This window comes from Eleutherodactylus coqui, chromosome 10, assembly GCF_035609145.1.
Source record: "Eleutherodactylus coqui strain aEleCoq1 chromosome 10, aEleCoq1.hap1, whole genome shotgun sequence".
In the NCBI taxonomy this organism is placed as follows: domain Eukaryota; kingdom Metazoa; phylum Chordata; class Amphibia; order Anura; family Eleutherodactylidae; genus Eleutherodactylus; species Eleutherodactylus coqui.
This window is the reverse complement of record NC_089846.1, coordinates 131,703,996-131,722,812: the sequence shown is the minus strand read 5'-3', so window position 1 is coordinate 131,722,812 and position 18,817 is coordinate 131,703,996. Positions and strand designations below refer to the sequence as shown.

The window sequence follows — 18,817 nt, the reverse complement described above, 5'->3', positions numbered from 1 at the left end:
TCCTTGTGTGCCCTCATGCATCCACTGGTCCCAACACCTCCCAACAGTCTGGTCGGAACATCCCAGGTGGCAGGTAATTTGTCAATACAACCATTCAGTTTATCATATTCCAATAATGCCCCCTCTCAGACTCTGGTAACGGGGCGAAATCTATTGCATCGTAGAGGCATCTAATGGTCAACAAGCTCTACGGGGGGGGGGGGGGGGAGATCTCTCTCTCACTCCCCCCCCCCTCGCTCCTACCTGCTCACTCCTGCAACTCACCGCTCTCCCCCGCTGGCACCCGAATCTTTAGAGACGAGCAGGCAGGTACTCGCATAAGGCACTACTCACTCATCTCTAATCGTAGTGCTTTTATTTACTGAGCCTGAGTTATTTTATATTATAGTCTAGACATGCATTCACGGTTCTGAAAGCTGTACAGCTGAAATTTCTCAGGTTCTGTTAAAAGCTTTCACTGATGATCTCTTGTACGGCAATCTGATGTTAGAACAACACTGGCGATGAATCTCATGAGCTCAGCTACGCTAGCAGTAGCATGCCTACCACCACTGCCAATTCTGTGGGACTGTCTTTCACTTTTGAGTGATGATGGCTTTTACTGCTGTTAATCAGTGGAGGTTTGGGAGCAGGGTTCACGATTAGTAAGTGTGGCCACTGTACCTAAGTGGAACCATAGAGGAAGGCCTAGTACCATAAGGGGGTTATTGAGAGGTTCACTGGGAGCACTGGTAGAATGGGGAGAGTGTGCAGGTGCAAGCTGTGGCTGGAAGAAGTCTTCGGTACTGGTGCAATATGTCTCCACCTGAACTATGGGTGGAGATATGGGTTGGACGATGTCGGTGATGGGGAACTCCCAGGGCAGGCCCCCCCCCCCTCCTTAGCACCCGTCGTGGTGAACACATAGTAAAGAACACTTTTCCGATTTACAGCATTACTGGATGCTTAAATAGCGGCAGATCTGCAGATCCAGGGGATGAGCTTACTCAGAAGTTAGGACAATAAGCTTTTGCGATGGCTGCACGGACAAGCCGGCTGTCTTTGCTTCCTTCTTCAGGGGTGAAGGAGCTCCTCGCTGGCTTTGCTCCCCGTTGGGTACACTGAGAAATTGCAGGGGGTGTGACTTACCCCACTTAAGCCACATGTCGCCTCCTCAGCCAGGGGTGAAAAATGGACATGTACAGCCGCAGAGGCTGACCTTCTGTAACCTTGGCCACAGCAATCCACAGAGAGAGGAATCCTGTTGTTAGCTGAGGAGCCTGGACACGGGTTAAGAGTCCTCTGGAGGCTTGGCCAGCATAGCACCGAAAGCCGTGCTGATCACAACTAAGGTGCTACGTGGGTGTTCCTGAGCATTCCCTGTCAGTCAGGCTTCCTATCCCATGTCTCCACCCATAGTTCCGGTGGAGACATATTGCACCAGTACCGAAGTCTTCATGGTGGTCAGGGATGTAGCTAAAGGCTCACGAGTCTTTGTGTAAAAATTCAGTACCCCTCTTCCCCACAGCTACTCTGTATGACTATTAGCCATTATCCCCCCTCAAAAATACTTGCACATATACTTTTTATAATATCAGACCGATATCTAAGAGAACATTTATAACACAACTGCTTAGATACTGCAGCTCAGCTCTAGTAATCTCTCTATAATGCAGCCACCATATAATAGTCAGATACTAGTTCTACGCAGTGATAATAATTACAGCTCATTTATCTCCAGTGATCACAAGTGATGTATCCTCTAATTGATGTCTTTCACTTGCTCTTTTCTTCTCCATCTGCCCCAGACCGCCATGAAGATTTCTTAAAGCAGTGACACATTTTTACACAATCTTGAAGTAATAATGGCCATTTTGTACCATAGCAATGTAGTAACTCCCCACTATGCTCATAAAGTAATAATGGCTCCTTTGTGTCCTTTAAAGGGGCTAAGTTAATTTTTGTCATGCACCGTATGTATAAAAATATAGCTCCAGCATTGCAGCTCTGTTCTCAGCTCTGGGTCTGTAAAGAGAGGCTGAAGTCAGCCTATTTATAGGATGTCACAGGCTGCTACAGCCAATCTCAGACATCCGCTTAAATATCGAGAGGCCTGTGATTGGCTGCAGAAGCCTGCAATGTCTCATAAGCAGGCTACTACAATGTCATAGAGGAAACCTTAAGGTGCGGTTCTGGAATTGTGATGGAGCCAAGAGAGGCGATTTATAGAATTATTTTTATACATAGGGAGTGTGTGTGGGTTTTTTTTTTTTAAACTTGGACACCACCTTTAAGGCCGCATGCACACAGCAGAGACGGCCTTAAAGGAATCCCTCTTTGGCAGTAGCGACATCCGCAGGTCCCTGTTTTCTTGGATCTTCATATGTACTGCTTATGGTCTGCAGCCCGTCCGCGCCACATGTCGGATTGCCCGCTCCGGATTCCTCAATTCAAATCTGCCCGTGTGCATTCACCCTAAGTAAAAGCTGTCACAGTGCAGTGGGATCAGCTCTATTCTCATATGCATAAAGAAATGATCAATGAGTGGAACAGGTTACCACAGGAGGTGGTGAGTTCTCCTTCATTGGAAGTCTCCAGACAGAGGCTAGACAGATATCTGTCTTGGATGATTTAGTGATCCTGTATTAAGCTGGCGGTTGGACCAGATGACCCTGGAGGTCCCTTCTAACTCTACGATTCTATGAATAAAGACCCCCATCAAGAAAAAGTCTACCTGAATCTGAATGTGTTCCCCTACACCCTGTATCTGCCAAGCTGTAAGAACATACAACCTTACTGATTCAGCAAACAGCAGCACTGCACTAACACTACCAGGTAATACGGCCAGAGCATTATGACTCCTTCTCTCTTGTTTTCACTATGTGCTATAAGTACCGGTAATCAAGAGAAGGGGACAGGAGTAATTCCATATTTTGACTGATTAGCCCAACCGACTGGCAGTGTGATTGCAACAATGCTGTTTGCTGAATCTGGAAGGCCGTGTGTTCTTGCTGCCTTGATGTTTGTAGTGAGGGGGGCCTCGGAGCTCCCCTAGCTTTTAGGGTCCTAGTCATAATTGTGACCGCTAATGCTGAAACACAGATGGTGGTCTAAGTATGAGGATGTGTCTGATGACTATCTTTTGGGACTGTTTCTAATGACAACTCATCAGAATTTGTAATGTACTCTAAGTTATAATACAGACTGTTACATAAAATAGGACAAAACAAGCAAAGCAATGTACAGGATATAACAAGTTACTCCATTGTTTTAGCTACAGATTAAGTTGTAAAACGATGTTCAAAGGTGGATATGTCCCTTTAAGTGTGGAAATGTTTCCACTCTTGTTTGGGCTTCCTGCTTTCCCATGCACGGTTACTTAGAGGGACATCTTCCTCTTCTTCTAGCTGGAGACTACCTGAGGACAATCTAACTCTTGCCATGGGATGTCTTACATTTTTCCCAAATACAGCATAGTAATATGGATTTATGATCTCAGATTCAGAGTCACTCGAATCAGTCCCACTGTACACATATCTTTCTGTGACTTGTGGCCCTTTTTTTGAGGTTGATGGAGGAGGTGGTGGTGGTAACGGTGGAGGTGGAAGCGGTAAGGGAGTAAGCTGATGAGGTAGTGGGTTCCTTGAGACACTAGATGTTCTGCTTAGTATAGGGTAAGCACCTAGAGGTCTGAATTCCGAACCATGGGGAAAGCATTCGGATTTCATGTCTGAATGACTCCAAGATCTCCTAGGATAAGGTTCTTCATCATCTTCCATTCTTGACATTTGAGTATCTGCCTGCGATCCCATGCCTGAACTACTTTTGCAGCTGGTCCGAGGATAAACTGGTTGATGATACTCCTTTAACCTTCTGACATTTGGGCTTCTGTCTGCTGATTGTCCTGCAAAAAGCTTAGATTGGCTGGTAAGTCGTATAATTTCCTCCACTACAGCTGACGTTTGAGCTGGTATTGGAGATATACCATCTGTATAGCAGTATATAGCAGGAGGGCCTTTGTTGAACCTATGTCTTGCTGAAGAGGACCCAGGACCCATGTCAATATATGTCCTTGGTGATGCAGGAACAGTCTCCCTCATGGTGCCTTCAGAAGAACTTTTCCGATTCATTGGAAAATGGTTGCTTTCCTCATAACAAGACAAGGGTCTCCTCTGCATACATTGTTGAGACCTCCCACTGACGATATCCGCATAGCTACACCCAGGGAATGAAGAACTGCTTTTTGACTGTTGCAAAGATACTTGTTCCATCTCGTCTGCTTTGGATCGTTCCATCTCTGATAGAAAACTAACTTCAATGGCTGAGTTCCTTCGATTCCGATTTATAAGCGGTTCCCATCCCACACTGTTGACGCTTCTAGAGCAAGGTCTGCTGTTATATACCAGACGTAAGTCATTGGGCTGGAGGACAGACAGATATAGGGTCAGTATTTATTCAGAGACTTTCCATTGTGAAGTACAAGATCTTTACACTTCATCGATACAGGGTTCCTATTATTTACAGGTGAGGTGGTCTGTAGACCATTCTCTGTTTGCTTGTGCCATGACAGTATCAATGTATCATTGTGAGATATATAAGTACTTGTGCATTTGTTTATATTTTAGTAGCATTCACATTACTGTATAGATTACGTCCCAGGTTACAGCTGAAAACAGGAGTCAAATGGAACCATTGACTTCTATTGTTGGAACTGAGACCAATAAGTTCGCCATTTCAGCAGCTTTCTGGGCATTTCTGCGAGCAAGAATAACTTAGTTGACCAACGGCCGGAAACAGAAAAATGATAAAACATCTTTATTGGTCTCCGTTGAAGTCAACGGTTCAGTTTGAATCCCTTTTTTTGGGAATTCAGACATAACCTGGGGCGTAATCTAAAACATATAATGTGAAGGCCCCTTTACCCCTTTAGAGACATCTTACCTGTTTTGCCACTTCGGTCAGGAGGTCGGGGGACGACCTACATTGTCTTTCATGAAGGTTTGCCTGTAAGTGTTTTCTGAAATGACAATATAAGATTATGCTGTAAAGTGCAGTAACTATATATATATATATATATATATATATATATATATATATATATATACAGGGGTGTAACTATAGAGGGTGCAGGGGATGCGGTTGCACCCGGGCCCAGGAGCCTTAAGGGGCCCAAAGGCCTCTCTTCTCCATATAGGGAGCCCAGTACTATGAATAAAGCATTATAGTTGGGGGCCCTGTTACAGGTTTTGCATCGGGGCCCAGGAGCTTCAAGTTATGTCTCTGTGCAGCATGATTTAGGTATGGGTACAGATACAGATAGAGGGGGGGGGGGGCAGTTCACCTTTTGCATCAGGGCCCCTGAGCCTTTACTTACGCCCCTGTGTGTGTGTGTGTATATATATATATATATATATATATATATATATATATATATATATATATATATAGTAGGGGATTACCTTTCAAAGGGAAGATTCTTTGCCTTTCCTTTAGTCCACGAATCAATTAGCTGCTTTTGGGTTCTTCCACTAAGTAAAATCGGGGAGAGGAAAAGTAGAAGATGAAATCAAACGGCACATGATCCAAGCTACGTATTGTAGAGATAGCAAAATACCCTCTCTTCAAATCTTTATATGGACAGTCTAGGAATGTACTTACATGTGTTAAAGGGGGTTTCTGAGTTATTACTTTTATCTAGTTGGGAGCTCCCTATGCCCAAAACTAGATACAACATATGTACTCATTGAAGTGCTGGACCGACGCTGCGACATCTGACAAGTGACTGGCATGCAAGACTGGGGGGCGTCCCGCAAACTTGTCACGTGGGCTTCTATTGTAGAATTTGTAAGGCAGGTTGACTGGACGGCGCTGATGACGTTCCTGCTGGCCTCCCATTGGCTGCAGCAGTCAGGTAGGTAAATGACCCAAGTGACCTGCTGTAAACAGAGGGCCAGAGGGTGGTCCGCAATTCAAGGGGATCAGCATGCAGTGGGAGGTCAGCATGTGTTTTTTTCTTTTACATACAGCCTGTCCGCCCCACACAGCCACCAATGTTAAAAAAAATCAGAAAAACCCTTTGAAGTGGTCATCCACCCCGCGAAACTTTGAAATTTGCTTAGGCTGATAGGAAAACAAAAGTCATGACCCCTCACTTATATTGCTATCATCAACAGCAGGCACATGTGACTGCTGCAGCCAATCACCATCTCACTAAAGCTGGTGATTAGCTGCAGCGGTTACATGTCCTGTTATCGGGATGTCATCATTGATGTCGCAGAGAGCAGCAGAGGATTGGGTTAGGCATATATGACGTTTTCCTATGTCGTTCCATCACTCTAAGTAAGTTTCCAAAAATTTGGGAGGGTTTGGATAACCCCTTTAACACTGGTTAATACCCAAAACTAATGGGAATTTGGAATGGTTTAGGAGAAAAAAAGGTAACTACAATGAAATTAGATTTGATCTAACTAGGTAGAAACTTCTTTGTAGGGGACCGAGCTTCAAATCCTCTACTTCTCTTCCCAAAGCCATGGTGCTACATGCTAAGATTCTGCCTGCCTGGAGCCAACATCAGGAGGAGCTCACTGAACAAAGATTCATACACCTCCCATTGACCTATATAATGTATCCATATGCAATTAGCACCGCCTCATGGCAGCCGAAATATATTTTTTATTCATGAGCAGCTCAGTTAGGTGAAATTTATGTGCTAGATAAAGCCCCCCCCCACCCACCCAAAAACAGCAACACAAATACATGATCTACATAAGACCGAATACTAAACTCATAGGAATAAATCAGTAATTCACCACTTACTCATAAAGAATAGGCATTTTACTATTATCTAGTAATGTATATATTTGGTGCTCACAACTAATCATATCTTCAGAAATATGTATTTTTTACCCTCCAATATATGTTATGGGCCTCAAAGTTTATCCCATGCAGAACCTTCCCAAAAGCAGGATGGATCTAAAACTAGATACATTAGAAAAGTACTATATATACGATTGGGGGCACCCATGCAACTACCATAGGCCAGACCAGTCCCATTCCCCTTGGGTATGAGATATATGAACCTGTACTAGACTTCCCCTATCTACAATTGCAAAAGCATTAGCAAACAAGTAAGGGGATAACAGCTGAAGGTTCATGCTAGTCTTCTCTCCTACAAGTGGGTGGACAGTCAGGAAACTCTGGAGCTTCTTATTCCATAATAAAGGGATATTATACCATTCACATCAGTGGTGACCCTATTTTTTGGCAATATGGGGTCCCTTGCCCCTATATTGGGTGTTACAGATCAATGCAATAAACTTAAAGGCTATGGAAACCTTTGCGCATGAAAAAACTATACATACATGTTTTACCACGTCCCTGCAGAAATGATGCACTTATCTCATATTTGGTTTGCTGTCTCTCCTACCTTCAGCTGGGGGCATTCCCAGTACTGAGCAGCTGGTCTCTTCCATAAACATGCACAAGCTCATCTCCCCCTCCTCTCTCCTCTTTCAGAGGCTGTGTAGCATAACCACACCCACTCAATGCTACACAGCTATCTGTCCATCCACTTTTTAAGTAACGGCTGGACCTATTCACCCTTACTGCTGATTAAGAACGGAGAATTCACAAGGAATAAATTACAGCCCTCAGTAATAGTAGCTTTCTCAGCCCTCCTGATCTCCTCCACCATCCTTCAGCACTGTCATACAGCCTCTGTAATAGCTCAGTGGAAAGGTAGTCCATGCACATTCACAACAGGGGAGCAGGCTGGGGGAGGAACTGTCAGTTTAGTTTGATAGAAAATTCTAGTCCTTCAGTCTGCAGTGCCTTGGAAACAACACAACCAGAAATTTTTAATAAAAAACAATTACAAAAATTCTTCATTTCCAAAAACACTTTGATTTTAAAAAAAAGTGCAAAGGTGTACATAGCCTTTAAGGCTTATTCAGATGACCGTATATTGACTGCATATTCACGCCGGCCAATATACGGCATCCCTCTCTGCAGTGGGAGGAGGCTGGAAGAGCCAGGAGCAGTGCTCTGAGCTCCCACCCCGTCTCCGCCCCCCTCTCCGTCCCACTGCACTATTTGCAATGAGGGGAGGTGGGACAGGGCAGAGCTAATTCCTGCATTTAGCCCCGCCCCCATCCCACCTCCTTTCATTGCAAATAGTGGAGAGGGGTGGAGAGGGGGCGGGAGCTCAGAGCACTGCTCCCGGCTCCTCCAGCCTCCTCCCCCTGCAGAGAAAGACGCTGCATATTGGCTGGCGTGAATACCCGGCCGATATACGGTCGTCTGAATAAGCCCTTAGGAAAATAAGTTTAAAGAAGATTAGACAATTTTGGAACAAATATCATTTTCTATTAACTGTACATTTCCTTTACCTGTATCTGAAGTTTGAGCCTTTACTGCAGAAGAATGGCTTCGGCTTACACTTGGGTTCTTCAGACAGACGGAAGAAGGCATGATATTCTACACAAGTCTTCCAAAATGCTTTACAGGCATCTCGACTTACCATGGTGAACTCTAAGGTGTCTTTACACAAGGTCTATAAAAGATTTAAAGGGGTTTTCCAGGCAGCGCCTGCTGTCAGTGCTGGGATATGCCGGGGTCAGAGCGGAATCTGCTCCACCGACCCCCCTGTGTAGTAGCTGGCACTTGTAATTGCAGGGGCAGCTCCCACTGATTTCAATGACGGCTGCTCTTGCAATTTAGAGCGCCAGCCACTACATAGAGGTTGGAGCAGCGTCTTCCACTCAGACTCCAGTGTACCCCGGCACTGACAGCGGCCGCTGCCTGGAAAACCCCTTTCATTATGTCAAAATACATGTAAGAGAAGAGGTGAGAACATATACCAAGAGCATGGCAGCAAAATGATATAATCTGTTTCTTTATTAACCCCATTCCAATCCAATTTTGGATTCAGGGTTTCCTAAAAGGCTTTCTCTTTTTGCTGTTATACAACGGTGCCATCTGCTGGCTGAAGCCAGTGTGTGCGTCAGAGAGGCTCCGACGGCAGAGTGGCTGGCAATAGACGGTAAGAATACCTTGTCGAACGTCTTCTGACATTGGAGCTGTACAAGCTTCAATCAGAATGTAGGAAGACGTCAGACAGTGGATTGGAAAGGGTTAAAGGTTCACTTATATGCAGTTCACAGCCAATACACATGTAACATGGGTGTTTGCCGTGTATGTTAAATCTCTACAGCTTTTATTGGTGTGTATTATGCACCAAAACAGGACATGCTGCGTTTTTTTTCATAATGTGCGTAATTAGGGATTAGGAGCTGCAGGCAGATTTGCCGCGCAGAAATTCAACTCGGAATTTCCGCGTCAAATCTGTCCCGTGTGAACCCAGTCTTAGGGTGCATTCACACGAACGTATATCGGCTCGGTTTTCACGCCGAGCCGATATACGTTGTCCTCATCTGCAGGGGGGGGGAAGAGCCAGGAGCAGGAACTGAGCTCCCGCCCCCTCTCTGCCTCCTCTCCACCCCCTCTCTGCCCCTCTGCACTATTTGCAATGGTGAGAGGCGGGCCGGGGGGGGGGGGGGCTAAGTTATGAGAATTAGCCCCGCCCCCAACCCGCCTCTCCCCATTGCAAATACTGCAGAGGGGCGGAGAGGAGGCAGAGAGGGGGCGGGAGCTCAGTTCCTGCTCCTGGCTCTTCCATCCTGTCCCCCCTGCACACGAGGAAAACGTATATCGGCTCGGCGTGAAAACCGAGCCAATACACATTCGTCTGAATGCAGCCTTAATGGGTATTGCGATTAGGAATTCATGATAAATATAGTTTCAAGCTGCATGTCAGCAGGAAAACCTCAGAAATGGAGGCCATAAGAAGCTAAAGCTGTGATCTATACCCATAAACATGATACAACACACTGCTGTAATGCTGATATCTAATTACCTCCCATTCATTCCAGCGGCCATAAGGTGCTTTCACGCAGGTCGGAGTTATTCTGCATTCTGCAGCCAAATCCGCCGCTTATTCCGCCGCTGCAAATTCCGCCCCAAAACCTACAAGTCTCACTGCGGATTACGATGCAGAATTTCAGGCTGATTTAAGCCATTTCAATTCTGCATCAATATCTGCATAGGTTTGGCTTTTCCGTGACGCACGGAATAATTCTGCCCGTTTGAAGGCGCCTTCTAGCAGCCCCCATCCTGCACAGTTTACATAGGCAATGCAGGCAGGGTCTATACTTCCCCAATACGGCTGCAGCAGGAAAGACTCGCATCTAATGAATGAACCTAAGATGACGAACACGAGACGTTCCCTTTAACTCACATCAATATGCGGGTGAAGTTTAATCAGGAAGTTTTTCCTTTTGAAGCTCAGCTTCCTAATGGTCGCCCAGTTGAATGTATTAATCTTCGTGTTTCCCTGGAACATTAAAAGGGGGTGAGAAATAATGTAATCTCCAAAACACACAATATAATCCTCCTCGTACCGCAGGTGAGAGACACACGGGTATGGAAGGTGATAATGATATCGTACTTCAGTCTTTGGGAATGGCACTAGAGATGAGCGAGCATACTCACTAAGGGCAATTACTGGAGCGAGCATTGTCCTTAGCGAGTACCTGCCCGCTCGGGAGCAAAGATTCGGCTGCCGGCGCGGGTGAGAGGTGAGTTGCGGCAGTGAGCAGGGGGGAGCGGGGGGGAGAGAGGGAGAGAGAGATCTCCCCTCCGTTCCTCCCCGCTCTCCCCCGCCGCTCCCTGCCCGCCGCCGGCAGCCGAACCTTTTCTCTCGAGCGGGCAGGTACTCGCTAAGGACAATGCTCGCTCCAGTAATTGCCCTTAGCGAGTATGCTCGCTCATCTCTAAATGGCGCACTTACTTTCACCAGATAGCACATACATGAAGATGGGAGAACCTGAATGCACAGTAAAAACAGCCGTTTTAGGGTTCATGGACACGGGGGGGCTTTTTTATGTCCAATTTTTGGACTGAATATTCAACTTTGACCTAAAAGTGCGACGTCCTTTGGGAAGAGGGAACAAAGCCTCTACAGCGCCACCTATTGGAAGGCAGCATGCCTGCAAGACAAAGTCAAACCTTTTAACAGGCCTTGTAACAATGACTTCTCCAGAAGGAAAAGACAACCATGTACAGACCGACTGTTTCAGGACATTTGTCTCTCCTCAGTTTGCAGTTGGTTGCTGGCTTGGCTGGATGAGAGACAAGGGATCGGGAAGGGTATGGTTCCTCTTTATTGGGCTCACCTTAATTATTTTTAATCACTGACCCGTAAAACCAGGACACCCATGTGAGCCACTGCCAGGGTGATCTGCATATTCTCTCCATCAATAGCCTGATGAGATCGTATTCCATACATGTCCAACTTTCGCGCGATGTCCAGTAGCTGCATGTCCGATTCCGCTGGAGATTTACCCCTGTAATAGAAAAACTTTGTTTTCGTTTGCAGATGGATGGAAAACCAACTCTGAAAGAACATCTGATTCCTGTTTCTTTAACCTCTTCATGACATGGCCCTTTTTTTTTTCCATTTTCATTTTATTCCTCCCCCCCTTAAAAAAAAATGGTAACTCCTTTATTTATTCATCGGCATCGCTGTATGAGGGCTTGTTTTTTGCGGGACGAGTTGTAGTTTTTAATGGTGCCATTTAATGTACCGTGTAATGTACTGAAAAACTTTAAAAAAATTTTAAGTGGAGTAAAATGAAAAAAAAACACGACATTCCGCCATGATAACTTTATTCTATGGGTCGGTATGATTATTGTGATATCAAACTTGTATATTTTTTTTTTACTATACTACTCTTTTTTTTTTTTCAAAGACATTTAATTTTTTTCAATTATTTTCTGCGGTCATCTTGTGCGCGCAATAACTTTTTTATTTTTCTGTTGACATAGTTCAGCAATGGCTCACCTTTTGCGGGATGTCCTGTAGTTTCCGTTAGTACTAATTCAGAATACGTACGACTTTTTGATCGCTTTTTATTGTGTTTTTTTCGGGGAGACAGGGTGACTGAAAAAGTGCATTTCTGGCTTTCTTTATTTTTTTTTCGGACGACGTTCACCGTGCGGGGTAAATAATGCAATACTTTGATAGATCGGGCTTTTACGGATGCGGCGATACCAAATATGTATTTTTATTTTAATATTTAGACTTTTTAATTATAGATATGGCAAAAGGGGGTCGATTTAAACTTTTGTTACTTTTTTTTTTTTACAATTAAAAAAACTTTATTTCTCTTTTTTTCACTTTACCTTTAAGTCCCCCTAGGGGACTACAGTATGTGATGCTTTAATCGCTACTGCAGTATGACCTAATGCTATAGCATTAGGTCATACTGCATTCTGACAGGCAGCCTATCAAGCCACCCCATGGGGATGGCTTGATAGGCAGTCTCTCAAGGCAGCCCTGGGGCCTTTCAGAAGGCCCCCAGCAGCCATGACACCTGCACGGCTCCCGATCTCACCGCGCGTGGGCTGTTGCGGGACCCCCGAACGCTGTTCGGGGGCTTTAAATGCCGCTGTCAGAATTGACAGCGGCATTTAAAGGGTTAATAGCCGCAATCGGCTGAACGTCCAATTGCGGCTATTGCCCGCGCATGTCAGCTGTACTAAATAGCTGACGCCTGCGCTGTATGCAGAGAGGTCGCCCTGTAAATGTACGTCCTGGAGCTGGAAGGGGTTAAAACACTTACTTCAAACAGCCATTACCAATACTCTAGAATAGACTTTGACATCTATACAAGATAACGGTCCGCATGCCTCCAAGTACTCCGAAGCTTCAAGGGCTAGAAAAGGTTTCAAAGACGACGGTCTTGGGTCCACTTTCAAGACCACAAGACGTAGTTTTGCCATTTACTGTAACCCGGTCACTTACTCATGCCGCTGGTAATACTTGAGGATCTTGTTGTCCAGATATTCCTGATTTGGCAAGTACTGATTCTGTTCCACATGTTTTCTGGCCGTCTCCTCCTCATAATCACCCAACTCCGCTACAATAAAAAAAAGTACTAGATCTTTTTAAACCGGCAAATCAATAAAAGGCTACAATAGGCTAATAGTCAATGTTGGGCCACTTCCTATAACTTCCAGTTTATCGGGTTACAAAGGCCCAACAGAAGTTTATATAGACTTCCCATTATAAACAATAGTGTGGCAATGGAACACCAGGGGAAACTTAAAGGGAATCTATCACCATTTTTTGCAGTCTTCTCTGAGGACAGTATGAGGTTAAGACAACCATACTAATTACAGTGATATGTCTCCATTGTGTATCTGTGCAGTAGTTTGGGAGAAACTTGGATTTGCTTATACTAGCCAGACACACAGAACTAGTCGTTGATATTCATGCACTACAGCTAGCCATACCCACCCCACCCTTCTGCTACTGATTGACTGCTGTCCCTCTATGCACAGTAATAGGCAGATAGCAGGCAATCAGTGACTGGAGGCTGGGGTGGGTGGAGCTAGCTGTAGCTCATGAATATGAAAGACTACTTCCTGTAGTCTTCTGTATCTGGATGCTACTAATAAAATGCAAGTTGCTCCCAAACTACTGTAAAGATCCATACAACAGACATATCCCTATAGGTAGTGTGCCTGTCACTACCTTGTCCTGCCTCCGAGAGGGATGCAAAAAGATGGTGACAGAGTTTCTTTAACAAATGAGTACTGTACTTATATAAATATCTATTTAATAAGCCCTCCATAGGTGTATAAGGTACCAAAAGGAGTATAAAATGTTTATTTATGTTCAGATACAGAATCGAGTCACATTAATATGACAACCAGCTAATATCCAGAGTAATCGCCAAGTGCCACATGGAAGACAGCCGGACGGGCTGGGGGTGACTCAGTAAGATGTTGGTTGGTTGTCTTGGGTATCTGGAGCCATGCTGACTGCAGTACATCCCACAGTTGCTGGAGGATATGTGGGGAGGATTTATAGAGCAAACGCGACAATCTAGGTGATCCCACAGATGCTCAGTTGGGTTCAAGTCTAGGGAATTAGGTGGCCAGGGAAATACTTGAAAGTCTTGGTCATGCTCTTCCAACCACTGTTAGACATTTCTAGCCATGTGACACGTTGCATTTAGAGATGAGCGAACGTACTCGGTAAGGCCGATTTCGCAATTGAGCACCGCGATTTTCGAGTACTTCACTACTCGGGTGAAAAGTACTCGGGGGCGCTGTGGGTGAGCGGGGGGTTGCAGTGGGGAGTGGGGGGGAGATGTAGAGAGAGAGAGAGCTCCCCCTGCTCCACCACACCACGCCCCGCCCCACAGCGCCCCCGAGTACTTTTCACCCGAGTAGTGAAGTACTCGAAAATCGCAGTGCTCGATTACGAAATCGGCCTTACCAAGTACGTTCGCTCATCTCTAGTTGCATTATCTTGGTGGAAGACAAGTTCCATGTAAGGCTGTACGTGATCTGCAAGGATGGACTCATAACCAAACTGGTTCGGACTGCCTTCCAGATGGATAAGCGGCCCAGAGAATGCCACGAAAAAATTTCCCAGACCATAACGTCCATTTGTTCGATGAAGCAGAAAATGTGACACATCGGAGAAGGCAACCCTTTGCATTCAGCGGGTCCCATTCCGACTTTGATGTGCAAATTGAAGCTTTTCCCTCCGATGCACCTTTGTTAGTATAGGTGCAGTGACAATCCGTCTGCTTCAGAGCCCCGTACACGGTAGAGTTTGCTGAACTGTTATATTAGACACACGTCTGGTAGCCCCTTCATGGTGAGCTGCTCCACTATAGCGTGTCAGTCGCGCACCTTCATAGTCAACGTTCACCTCTCACATCAATGGTGCTCTACAGTTTGCACCTCCGTTACTCCAATGGTGCCATTTGTCCACTTATATCCACATTCACCACAGCAGCACACGAACAGTTTACAAACTGCACAGTTTGAGAAATACTGCCACCGTTGGCCCCAAAGTGGATAATAATCATCCCCTTGTGCAACTCTGATACATTGCCCCTTTACCCATAGCAACGAGTCACATGTGAGTAGACAGCCTATCCCACACCTCATATACCACTAAGTCAGCCCAAGACACTTCGCTGCCTTCATTAGCCATGCGCTGCCAACATCAAAAGTAGTAGGTGGTCATAATAATTTTCAATAAAGTTTAGTTTTGTAATATTATCCTCAGTCCTTTGCGGATGATTTCCCACTGTAGTGGCCCAGTACATGATTTCCTGGCCCCCTCCATAATGTCATACATGTATGTCTTATGTAGATGCTCTGTCCAAAACTGCCTTGTCATTCTGTTTTGTGTATTGCACAGCTGCAGCAAATGAGAGGTTAATGTCTGGTGTGAGCTGACTGCCTGGTACATGTATCAATTTCTATCCTGTCACGTAGTATGAGTGAGGCTATAAATGTGAGTGCTTGAGAGCGGGAAAGGAGTTCAGGGTCCATCTTCTAGAGCTGCTAGAGAAAGTACAGAGCTGCATGGGGGTACCTTCAACCCTCATGCAGTGAAGATGGAAGAGGATGAGAGATTTCCCAAGTGCCTGCTTCTATGAAGAGAGAGTGAGCAGCAACTTCAAAGTGCATTCTTCCAAGGCCTAGTGCAGAGGTACTCATACATAATTGTTTCACACCCGAGCGTCCTGTAGTCTGGGACTGAGGGGGAGAGGTACTCTACTTTAATAGTTCCCACTCAAGCATCCTGAAATCTGGGTCCTGCTGAGTGGAGGTACACATCTTTATTTGTCACACACAGGCGTCCTGAAGTCCGGGTCTGCCATGTGGAGGTACTCTAACTTATCAAATTCCTGCACTTTCAAGTCTGTAATTTGTGCCTTGTGTATCTTTGAAGTTTCTCTGTAGTAAAGTTATCAGAGGCCTTAACCGTTCCCGGGGACCTCAGGTACTCTATCACTGTCTGCGGCTTATTTCCCTGCCGATGTTCATGCCGGTGGGTATCGGAACAGTGGCGTCACCTGTGACAAACTCTTTCCCTGTTCTACCACCTATTGGGCATCCCTATCTTAGGGGTGTCCGAAAGAGGCTCAGCGCTGCCCTGGCCTCCAAGAGAGAGCGTGGTGAGTGCCACCGTGAGAAGTCAGCATCTTGCCCTCCCAGCTCCTCAGTGTATGCCATCTGTCCGGGGGGTCACTCAATGGGACGCTGCACCACCACCCCTGCAATTTGTGATTTCACCAAACATAGCCTATAAAAAGGGAGAGCATTCATATGTACTAATAGAAGAGAGGCCTAACAACCAACCAGAGCCGGTATTACCTCCCCGGCCTGGAAAGGGTGGCAGTCTGTCTCCATTACTGCATCATCCAATGATGCATCATGTGCAGTCATCAGTGACCAGCGTCAGCCCAAACTGGGTCACGCCTTTTGCTGAAACGGTACCATACCTCCACAAGTTACCGTTTCAGGGGCAACTGGATGTAGCAGCCATGACAGTATCCTAGCTCTGAGGGGAAGTAGCTCAATGCTGGGCACCCTCCAGCTGCTGCTACCATGTCAGTCATGTGACTCTCTATGCCACGTGTGCCACTGTCAACAGATCTTCACTTGCATGTAGTTCTCTTTTTTAATTTGACAGAAGAAACGGTTATTCATATTTTACTGTACAAAGAATTAGTATTTCACTCACCCTGAAGGATGTAAGAAGTCATCAAGGCTCCACTGTTATCATTACAAGATAGTTTCCCAGATGCCAAATCCTTCTTAATTTGAAGAGCGAACAGATACCTGCAAGTTCATTAGTATACTCATATTTAGTGTTGGAATGGGAGAGGGGAGGGGGAACACAAGTAGGAATATTATATTGCATTATGGGCAACCTATACATATAATCCCTATAAGCATCACCATGCAATAAAGCAGAAACCGGGGAAGCAAATCTTCCTGCATTTCCCTTCAGTTCTGCATATCAGACACGTTATATTTCTGCAGTGTCTGCCAGCTATGTGTCCCCAGCGGATGATCAACTACAACCTTCAGCATCTCAGTGCATACTGGGAGCTGTACTTTCACTACAGATGGAAAGCTACAAGTTGTAGACTATTAGTCCACAGACTGTTAATGGGCCGAAGAAAAAACACGTGGAATTTAAAGGGGCTGTCCAGTAGCTTTGGGTTTTTTTGTAAGTGGGGATAAAAAAATAAAAAAATGAGATTATACTCAACTCCCCCGCTATTCTGATTGCCAGCCCTCCAGAAGCCACCACCATCTGCGTGCCTATGGGCAGCCATTCATTTGCTGTCTAAGCTAATGACTGTTACAGTCAATCTCTGGCCTCAAGGTTGGTACCGCAGTGATTGGCTTGATTGGTTAAAACAGTCATGTGTATTGAGAGCATGTGATTGTTCTACTCAATCTGGGGGATCCGAAGTCGTATGGGGAGCAAAAGAGGGGAGTATAGTCTGTTTTTTTTTATTTTATAGCATTCCCTCACTTTATTAAAACGAATTAAAGCTCCTAGACAACCCTTTTAAAGGGGTTGTCCAGTTGAAAAACTATTGATGGCCTATGCTCCTCCCCCGAAAATAAGCCCTAGCTAAACTGCATTAAAAAAAATATCAATACTCACCTGGTCCGAGGTGTCACAATGCCTCGCGATGTTCTCCGTCTGCGCTGTGGCAAACTGCAGTGTTCTCCGCTCTGACATTTCAGCTTCTTTCTAGTGACGGGGCTTTGAATTCCCCCGCGTCCAGCAAAGCGAGCGCTGTGATTGGATCAAGCGCCAGCCAATCACAGCCGGCGCTCCATGAGCCAATCACAGCAATTCAGTGATGTAATTCACTGAGTTGCTGTGAATGGCTCATCAAACGCCGGCTGTGATTGGCTGGCGCTCGATCCAATCACAGCGCTCGCTTTGCTGGAGGCGGGGTATTCAAAGCCCCGTCACCAGAAAGAAGCTGAGATGTTAGAGCGGAGGACACAGCAGTTTGCCGCAGTGCTGCCGGAGACCATGGCGAGGCATCGGGACACCGCGGACCAGATGAGTATAACCCCCCCCCCCCAAAAAATAATAAGACACTGTGCCTCTTTTGGGGCAAAAATTGATATAAGACGGTGTCTGATTTTCGGGAAAACACGGTGGACAGTCCATAGAGTTTGAGAAACACCATGCAATGCTTTTTTTCTCCTGTGGTGGTGCTGCAGAGAAACTGAAAACTTACTAACAGGATCCTTCACAGATCACAAGTTAACACCAAGTGATCAATTTATTATATGGGGGGAACCTTACAAAGCAGACATCTTCTTTAAGATGAATTGAATATTTATCACACTGGAAACTAACATGTGACTTATATCTAAGCATGTTGGCTGCACAGCGGTGTACATAGAATAATAAGCCCCCCATTATGGTGTCTGATTCTGCTGCCCAGGACAGGGGGGCCTGATTTTTGTTTCCCATCCCAGCCCTTTAGAATGACCCCTGGGACAATTTGTCCTTTTCCTGTTTGCTAAAACTGCAGTTGTTTTGTGTTGGGGGATCTGCATATGTCTGCGCCACCCAGTAGCAAAAGGGATGGTGCAATGAGAGTTGCATGTTCTTTCCCTACAGTAAGTAGGCCATTGTGGCTTGAATTCACAGATAGAAGCAATGAATACCTTGTTAACTCCCCCCGCAGCTGTCCGGGGTCCACTGGGAAGAATTTCACCAGAAACTTGAAAATCGTTTCTTTAGGGTCTTAAAAAAGAAGAAATGTCAAAATGATATATTACTGACAAACATTATATATATATACTAGTAATTATTAGGAAGTTATAGTACCAGTGTTTCTAGTGGCGCAATGTGCCACTTACGAATATAATATAGTGAAAGGGATTGGAGTTGTAAGCACACGGCTGCTGTTTTAAGACTTGC

The 18,817-nt window shown here is 45.5% G+C and overlaps 1 protein-coding gene across 1 annotated transcript in view; it reads right to left on the bottom strand.

Annotated features, from left to right (window-relative positions):
* Positions 1 to 3,299: 3,299 nt before the first annotated feature.
* The window catches only part of FRMD7 (FERM domain containing 7), a 50,203-nt gene continuing 34,685 nt past the window's right edge, over positions 3,300 to 18,817 (bottom strand). Inside the window, exons 11-19 of the mRNA XM_066582117.1 lie at positions 18,562 to 18,640; positions 16,595 to 16,692; positions 12,842 to 12,956; positions 11,234 to 11,381; positions 10,274 to 10,369; positions 8,367 to 8,530; positions 5,439 to 5,507; positions 4,921 to 4,996; positions 3,300 to 4,400 (exon numbers count right to left, since the gene is read on the bottom strand). Coding sequence (XP_066438214.1) covers positions 3,300 to 4,400; positions 4,921 to 4,996; positions 5,439 to 5,507; positions 8,367 to 8,530; positions 10,274 to 10,369; positions 11,234 to 11,381; positions 12,842 to 12,956; positions 16,595 to 16,692; positions 18,562 to 18,640 — 1,946 coding nt within the window. The remainder of the gene's footprint in view (positions 4,401 to 4,920; positions 4,997 to 5,438; positions 5,508 to 8,366; positions 8,531 to 10,273; positions 10,370 to 11,233; positions 11,382 to 12,841; positions 12,957 to 16,594; positions 16,693 to 18,561; positions 18,641 to 18,817) is intronic.